Source organism: Bidens hawaiensis, unplaced genomic scaffold (assembly GCF_021521415.1).
Source record: "Bidens hawaiensis isolate Kalapana, Puna unplaced genomic scaffold, B.hawaiensis_p1.1 tig00014542_1, whole genome shotgun sequence".
NCBI lineage: Eukaryota > Viridiplantae > Streptophyta > Magnoliopsida > Asterales > Asteraceae > Bidens > Bidens hawaiensis.
Window position 1 is genome coordinate 564,973 of NW_027492269.1, and position 9,384 is coordinate 574,356.

Consider the following 9,384-nt stretch of genomic DNA (forward strand, 5'->3'; position numbering starts at 1 on the left):
TAAAAGGTTCTTCCGAGTATCCGTTTTGAAATTGGTACTTTGCATGTGCTCAAGTAGGCGGAAAAACCCCCGAGGACCCAGGTCTACCATCCTTACACTCGTGGAAATGCTTAAAGGGGCATGGCCTTAAACCGTTAGTGGAGCTAGGACCAAGCCCTCCCGTATTTACGTTCCGAATTCTTTTTATGGTAGCCATGTACACACGAGAACAGAAAATAAACAAATCACAAAAGACAACGGACCCCTAAAGACCCCGACTCGAGATGAGTTAGAGCAAGAATCAAAGACCAAACCCCTCACACTCGAAGGAGGGGAGCAACTACGGGTTGCTCACCCCCCATCTAGCACCCCACAACAACTGCTAAGGCATAAGAGGAGGAATGTATAACTCCAAAATAAAGCAAATTGGGTAGAACTCCAACTCAAAATACCCCCCTTAAGCACCCAAATGCAAGTAATCAACCTTTAACTTATCCGAACGTAAGTCGTAATTTCGTCGAACACCTGGCGTGCAACACGTATTAACCACCAAAAAAGATAATTTTTTGCAGCCAAGTTTATGATAACAATAATTCAATCAGCCACGAGAATTAACAGATCCGAAACTACTCAAATCTATCAATCAATAATCGGCCTTTGAATCTTCAATTTATGTGTGTAGAGAAGTACTGGAATTGAAAACTGCGTGCAATTGTTAATTAATAACACCTAAAAAAGTCAAATCATCATAACCGAAAGGAGTACTATCGGTAGAGTATGAAATCATTCTTATTGAGTAAGGGATACCATCTTTAAATGTCTAGTTCGTGGGCTTCCCCTAAAGCAACGACTAATGAGTTATAAACAATTCAACGGTCATGCAAGAGTGTAAACTTGAATAACTTTTATGGCCCTATAAACCTTAGTGAAAGTCTTGTGCTATAAAAATAATTAAGAAATTCCTAGTACGAATTATTGTTAAATGTCAAACATCTAAAGTGTGTTCATCATGAATTAGACCGCGTGTAGTGGCTCGTTTTGGACTCCAAAACGAGATGAACACCGCTCACCTTGTTTTCTTCCTCATTTAACCAGACCTCGTTGTATACACATTACACAATGGTGGTGTGTGAGTCGAATGGTCAAACATAACCGTTGGTGAATGGTCCAAATTAAAAAATAAAATATTAAAATTTTATTCTATATAATTCATTTAACCTCAATTAGAACTCACACTTTAATATAACTCTTTACTCAAATTATAAAAAAAATACACAAAATTCTCAATGAATTTTCCGTCTTCTTTATATACAACCGGTTTTTTGGGAATGCTTATGACAACGGAGGAAGATGTGGTTACAAGTGTGATTGCGCTGGCGGCAAAGTGTATGAAATCTCTTAGTTATCCTCCATGCACGACCTTGAAAAGCGAATATATTGAACAAATTCGTTTGGAGGCGAACGTTCGTTTGATGGCAGATTACTTCGATGGCCTACCAATATACAAGAACCCGAAGACTTTTAGGCTCGCTTTCAGATGTTTAAACGTTTTTTTTTGCTCATTTTTAAAGATTTGGAGTGCGAGTGTGAATACTTTTAGCAAAAACCGAACGCGCGAGAGATGCTAGGATTTACGGTTATCTAAAAGTGTACTTCAAACGTATGTGTACTCGCATGCGGATATACAACCGACGTCAAAGACGAGTAATTAAAGATGATCAAAAAACACGAGAACACGTTGGAGTACTTCTACCATGGTATATTTTATATGATTTTTTAATTATATCACTTGTTATTTTCTAAAAGTGATTTTAATTTACAATTTAATATAGGAATAATAAAGCTATATGCTCCACATTATTTGAGAAGGCTAAATTGGAACGACCTACAATGGATTTATGAGTCTGTACATGGTTTACCCCACATGATCGGGAGTGTAGATTGCATGCATCGGGATTGGATTAATTGTTCAACCGTATGGCGAGGTCAATGCACAAGTGGTGACCAAAAAGTACGAACGGCCAGTCTTCAGGCGATTGCTTCATACGACATTTGGGTTAGGTCGGCTTTCTTTAGCACTCCTGGATATAACAACAACATAAACGTTTTGGAGGCGTCGCTCGTGTTGGAGGATTACATCTCTATTATTATACGGGTCGCCTCGCTTTGTGCTAATGATAACTACTACCTGCACAGTTACTATTTGGGTGAATAGATATATCTGGAGTATTTGATTATCGACTTATCATGAAAATGTTTGAAGACCTGATCAATGATAAAAGGGAATATTTTAAAAAAATACAAGAGTATTCACGAAAGTACGAGAGATGTTTTACGTAGGGGAATGTTTATTCATTAATGGATGAATCAAAGTTGGATGGATGAGTGGGGGACGTGACTATAGGGGAATGTTTATTCATTTCTTCTATTTATTAATATAGTATTTTCACGTATGTATGCTACACCAAAAAAGATTTTTTACAATAAGGCATGTCACTCCATCATCAGATTAATGGAGTTAAGTTTCTGTCAGTTCTGGACCATTGGGGAAATAGCATATGACTTAAGTTGGGACTGTCAGCCATCAACACGTTAATTAGATCTGTTATTTGTTAATAGTTCATAACTAGATTTATTTAAAACCAATTAACCTTATTTACTTCTTTAGATAAAATATTAACATTAACAAAAAGCATTAAGTGAAAATTAAATACACCATGCACGACTAAGCCTATTTAAACATGGTAAATTTGGAATGTTCACATCACTTCCATCCTCACTTTCTTTCTAAATGGCGGATGTAAACTTGTCTTTTCGTTTAGTAGTGATGTTGTATGTGTTCATGGTTGCACGATTATGTTACACGGAAAGTAATAACTCCCCGAGTCTCCATGAGAACCTTGAGGTTCAAAAGCTTTTAAATGGTTTAAATAAACCGTCGGTTAAATCCATCGCGGTGTGTTATCCTTCTTTCCTTTAATAAATTTTACCATTTTCTTGTACTTTTGTCAGCTAACTAATAAGTGTCCCTGCGTGTTGCGGCATAATTTTACATATGTTGAAAACCAATAACACAAATACCGATACTTGTCTTGATAATATTGACTTATATATTTTAAAAGATATTGACACATGTTTTACATCAAACGATTACCAAAACAACAAAAACAATGCATGCCTGATATTATTGTAAAACCGACGTCAATACTTATGTAGTTTAGTCGGTATCAGCTCGGTTCGTCATGGTAAAACTACATAATTTTGAATACGACTCCTCTTTAATTTAATTTTTTCAAAGCGTTGAGAAAAAAATTAATCACAATTGTGTATTTAGTGTTTTTTTAATTAACGAATGCAAGTGATTATATATAGAAAATCAAAATTACTATAAGATTATATTGTTTATAATATAAAGGGTAAACTGAAAATTGAAAAATAACAAATTGCTAAATATTATTTATAGTAATACAATAAGCATTGAAGTTTTTAGTTATATACACTTACTTTGGTTTTTAATATATATATATATATATATATATATAATTGCTTTGTGTATACATTTCACTGTGAACAGAGCCCCGAGGGTGATATAATCGATTGTGTTCACATCTCTAATCAGCCGGCTTTTGATAATCCATTACTCAAAAATCATACAATTAAGGTTTGCTATTTTTCTATATATTCACATGTCTATATTTAAAGACTAATAGTTTTTGAATGATGGGTATTATACATATAGATGAGACCAAGTTATTATCCAAACCCCATAAACATTGTTGACACCAAAGTGTCACCTAATCACCTATGAACACTTCAAAAGATAAAAGTTCATCATCATCAATTACTCAATTGTGGCATTCAAATGGAAAATGCCCGAAAGGGACCATCCCGATTAGAAGAACAAAGAAAGAGGATGTACTCAGAGCGGGTTCTGTAAAGAACTACGGCAAGAAAAAGGGGTTCTCTAATATTGCTCGACAAGGCTTGATTGATGCCGAACTTGATGATCGTGGTCGTCATGAGGTAAGCTTCTTTTAACGCGTACTTGTTAACATGTTTTCTTGATTATCAGGACCTTGGTAACATTATGTTAATTTAAGTTTTTTTTAGTATGCAATTGCATATAGTAATGGGGAATTCTATGGAACACAAGCAACATTGAATCTTTGGAACCCAAAGGTTCTAGAAAATGCTAATGAATTTAGTTTGGCTCAAGTCTGGATAGTAGGAGGTTCTACTGACACTATTGAAGCTGGTTGGCAGGTAAATTATAAATACCTTCTACATTTTAATTCTTGTATCAATAAACAAACAATATAATTATCAACTTTTCATATCTTTCAAGCATAACAAAGAACAATAAACTTAAAAGTTGTTATATCATCTTTCAAATAGGTGTATCCATGGATGTATGGAGATACCAACACCAGACTATTCATCTACTGGACTGTAAGTGATGCGGAAACGGAAGCATTCAAATGGCTCATGACACTCATGATTAACAAAGACGAATAAACGAACCAAAGATTCAAAGAACAATGTTCTTATTATATCAAACTTAATCAAAAAACTAATGAAACTAAAGACCTAACAACTTTATTTATAAATAAAAATAAACGTTTGGGCGGGGCTGGGCCGGGCCGACTTAATGGACCGGATGCTCCTGCATTATACTCTCCATCTTCGAAAAACTCGTCCTCGAGTTTTGTTTTTGGACCGAAGCTGCCTTGGTCAAAAGAAACATCAACTCGCTCATTATTCAACGGCACCATGACCCGCGACAGATAATATGTTCCATCTTCTTTTAATGCATTGAAACCGTTCAAATGCCTTGAAGTTATATCACTATGCATGCCTAGAGTATTGAATTTAATTCCACAATTAATGAGACCTACAACCTCCCCACTAACATGGTTTATTTTTGAGATTTTTTCACCTTCCTTGTCATTATTCAAACTATTAAGTTCAATTGACCCGTTAAATTCGTCAGTTTCTAAATTAATAGGACCTCCACCACCATCATCATACACAAAAGTTTGATCACCTTCATCCCTATCTTCAATGTGAATAACACTATATTTAAAATTCAAATTGTTTTGACTTATCAAAATACCCGACTGACCTTCCTTGTTCCTCGGGTTTTGACCATCAACCACAACCGATCCTATGCCACCTGCAGCCACCCGAGAACCACACGTAGCAACCACATCGTCTGCAATATTAATTACAACACCATTATTGACCGATGCACCCCTTAGTATTTCATCAAAAAAGGGCATATGTTTTCGTGTATTCCGTCATCTTCCGATCCAAAGATTCACCATACATCCAAGAATACCAATCCTCGTCCCGGTAATCGTCATACACGGGCAAAGAGATTTATAGATAGTATCACCACTGGGAGGATCGGTTAACTCGTCCACGACGGGTGTTTCCGGTTCCGTTTCCTTCCATGTTGATGATGATTCAAGATCTCGGATCCTTTGTTGGAGCTCATGATCTGTTGTTGTATTTCCAGATCTCGGACTCGCTTCCGGAGCCGTTTGATTATCTTATGATCCCGTGGGTCAGAATAGACTCCACAGCTGTCTCGATCGGCGAATCTGAGAGCAGGACGTCGATCTTCTTCACGAGCATGCAAATAGAAAACACTCGTGTCGTTGCCTCTGTCGGCGAATCGACGAACAGACAAGTATTTACCTCCACATTGAGCCATTTGAGAACCAAAAGCTCTGATACCAAATGATGCGGAAACGGAAGCATTCAAATGGCTCATGACACTCATGATTAACAAAGATGAATAAACGAACCAAAGGTTCAAAGAACAATGTTCTTATTATATCAAACTTAATCAAAAAACTAATGAAACTAAAGACCTAACAACCTTATTTATAAATAAAAATAAACGTTTGGGCGGGGCTGGGCCGGGCCGACTTAATGGACCGGATGCTCCTGCGTCAGTAAGTTTATATAAATTTGTTTATAATATATACTTTGTTGAACTTATTCGATCAAGTGAATCAGGAAACCGAAGACGATTTACCTAAACCTTCTGCGACACTTTCTATTGATAACAAACCATAACAAAATACAACTAAAACGAAAATTATTGATTGGTTTATATAGCAAATCCTATCTTTACTCAAACAAGGGAACATAATCAAAGTAGATTTATAGTTTATGTAAAAATAAATAAAAAGATAACTTTGGTACTTGGTCCATCAATTTTAAATCTTCTTCAAACCACCTATTGAGATCTTCAGTACCACCTTATAATTTACGCATTAGTCATTCGGGTCCTTCAAATTGTTGTTGCACCAAGTTTTACACTATCTCTCGGTACCAACTTTCATTGTTCCTCCAAGATCAATCTTTCACACCTTGTAACGTTCGCACCTCTTTAAGCTTGACTTGGATCTAACTTGGTCCCTGAATTTTATATCGATCTCCTCCAAACAACTACCTGAGACCTTCAACACCACCTATATACTTTTCATGTTAGTCATTCGGGTCCATCAAGATGGTATTGCACCAAGTTTTACATATTTGTGTTAATTCAACTATAAGACTTATCCAGGGATTTATACAATATTCAAATAAGTAATACATAAACAAGTATATTGAGCAATATTTTATGATTTTGTTATATTTTTTACAGAGTGACAATTATCAGACAACAGGGTGTTACAATCTTGCATGCTCCGGGTTTGTTCAAACCAATAATAAGATTGCAATAGGAGGCAGCCTATCTCCCACTTCACAGATTGATGGTTCTCAAGTTGCAATCACCATACTTATCTGGAAGGTATTTCTCCATATTTCTATTTTTAACCAACTCAAATAGTTTTAAGTTACATCCTATACGACAATATGAAATTAGACGAGTTTACATCTATAACTGATCACGTCTTCGCAGCATATATTATTATTATTATTATTTTTATTTTAAATTTAGTCTGGCCCCAATATCTCAAATGGATTATGGGTAAAAAAAATATTGGGTCCGATATATGAAAGGAGATTAATTTATACATATTTTATAACATTTTTTTTAAATATATATATATATATTAATGTGCCTTGAATATTAAGTGTCCCGGGTGGTTGCCCGGCTTGCCCTATGCCCCAGCCGGCCTTGACACTAGATGTTGACTATAGATGACACGATAGACGGGTCTTTGGCGTGACTCGATCAATCCACCAACGATATTTTCTTGCATTTTAAAAATTCAGCCTTTTATATATTTCCTATAGGACGGTAAGGGTGGGGACTGGTGGATGCAACTTAACGGCGAACTAGTAGGATATTGGCCATCCTCACTGTATTCAAAATTAAGTAAGAGCGCGTCATTGCTCGAGTGGGGTGGAGAAGTGGTGAACTTAGGCTTAAACGGGCAACATACGACTACACAAATGGGCAGTGGTCGGTTCCCACAACAAGGGTTTCGTAAAGCTAGTTACATAAGAAATATTCACACAGTGGACGGAACCAACACTTAAGGACTCCGAATCTCAATACCATCCAAACAAAGGGTTGCTATGAAATCTTGACGAGCATCAGTAATGATACCTACTGGGCCGCACACTTTTACTTCGGTGGACCGGGTCGAAACGCAAACTGCCAGTAAAATTCAAGATTTTCAGTGAAATATATTTGGAACAGTTTATCTTATGCCATGTAATATAAATAAATTAAATAAATGGCACGAAAGATTGTAACATCATAGTATTGTGTAATATATATGGAATACTTTATTCCATGTAATAATATAAATAAATTTCATGTTTGTGACATGTTGGTATAAGTCGGTTTTTTTTTTAAATTGTCCCTAATGATACTGTAATCAAGGAGTTGGAATATGAATGCAATAAGGTCTACTCGCTTCCTATCAAAACGAAGAATGAGGATATAATTAAAATATCGAAACTGATTCTAAAGGAGAGAAGAGAAAAGGTGAGGTGGGGGTAAAAGTTGATGTTTCTCCTGCCACACCATCGATAGTGGAAGTCCCTTCGCTAACATAGTTTGTGAGTCTAGTTTCTCTTAGCTCGATTAAAGTTTCTGTACTAGAATCTTATTGGCATTACAAAGATCCATAGAGGAATATCCACCACTACTACAAAACAAATATTTTCCTACAAAAAGTTCCTACAAATTTCCTATGACAAGTAATTCCAACAAATTTCAAACGATTTTTTAACAAAAAAAAAAAAAAAAAAACTAGCTATGATTTTGCTACAATATTGCAACAACATAGTGACAGCATGATTTTTCGTTGGATAGTTGTTGCTAATTTTCCAATAAAATCCAACAAAAAATTATATATCAGATTTTTTTGTTAAAATTAGTTTTGTTTGTTGGATTTTCGTTGGAATGTTGTAACAAACATTTTTGTAGGAAGTTTGCAACAACATATTTTGTAGCAATTTGTTAGAAAACTTGTTGGAAAACGGTTGGAATTATTTTCAAGCATGTGTTTTTCCAACGTAACATTTTTTTTGGAAAATTGTTAGAAAGTGAGTTTTCAAACAAATTTCCTACGAAATCCGTCGTAGAAATATGTCTCATTTTTTAGTAGTGCACAGTCCATTCTCTTTTACACATTTGTACAAGTGGATTGAATTTTTTCCTGTTGACCAGAGGATATGGTGTCAGAAACCGAACCATGTGATTATTATTGAACAAAAGATTTAGAATCAAATGGTTTGCATAAAAATATTCAAAAACAAGAAGATGAAAAATATATGGATGAACCCTAGATCAACGAAGAAAATTAAACTCTACATTGCTATGTTTTATCTTGTTTGTAGCCCTTCAAAGCTCCTTTAAATAGACATCAAAGGAGTGGAACCATAAACTCAATCAAGGCAATCTTGAAATGGAGACGACCGTTAACCATGAGATCTTCAACAATAGTAGCCTAGATGTAGGAGGTGCTTGGCCAGCAACTGAGAGCATCCACAATAACAAATCTTTACAAACCGCCACATCAGCTTCACAATGAGATTTCAAATTTTTCTCAAAAACCCTAAATTTCTTTCACAACAACAAACATCCACAAACTTTATTAAAAGTATTAAAATTATATATGTATATATAATATGTATATGAGTATGTAAGAGAAATTGACTTTGGGACCCACCCTTGAGATTTGAATTAAGTTCGCGTATGCAAACTTTAACTCACAAACTTTGCTTCACAATGGGTGAAGTCCATAAGAACCTAGTTTGCCTTATACCACATCATCCAAACCTTGGAGAACGTGGCGTGTTGTGGGTACTCTGAGATCCGGGATTCAAGAAGACAGAAGATGTTGGACATCCATAAGCCCAAATTACTCAAGAGACCCAAATTACTCATCTCCTCGCATATCAAACGGAAGCAAGAAAGTTCTGGAAGTCGGT

The 9,384-nt window shown here is 35.5% G+C and overlaps 1 protein-coding gene and 1 pseudogene across 2 annotated transcripts; both read left to right on the top strand.

Moving 5' to 3' along the window:
* Positions 1-1,693: 1,693 nt before the first annotated feature.
* LOC143546998 (uncharacterized) lies at positions 1,694-2,194 on the top strand. The gene is made up of 2 exons (XM_077038525.1): positions 1,694-1,736; positions 1,812-2,194. The coding sequence occupies exons 1-2, from the start codon at positions 1,694-1,696 to the stop codon at positions 2,192-2,194; spliced, it is 426 nt and encodes a 141-aa protein (XP_076894640.1).
* Positions 2,195-2,770: 576 nt separating this feature from the next.
* Positions 2,771-7,607, top strand: LOC143546999 (protein neprosin-like; annotated as a pseudogene). Its single transcript, XR_013137691.1, has 8 exons — positions 2,771-2,935; positions 3,554-3,640; positions 3,719-3,768; positions 3,807-4,002; positions 4,090-4,242; positions 4,375-4,428; positions 6,638-6,784; positions 7,234-7,607. The product of XR_013137691.1 is annotated as a protein neprosin-like (transcript).
* Positions 7,608-9,384: the final 1,777 nt, after the last annotated feature.

What these genes read in the sequence shown, in the direction of transcription:
- LOC143546998 (XM_077038525.1), top strand. Translation starts at nt 1,694, where the DNA reads ATGATCAAAAAACACGAGAACACGTTGGAGTACTTCTACCATG. An exon ending in GTTGGAGTACTTCTACCATG is followed by an intron (nt 1,737 to 1,811) that starts GTATATTTTATA and finishes AATTTAATATAG; the next exon opens with GAATAATAAAGCTATATGCT.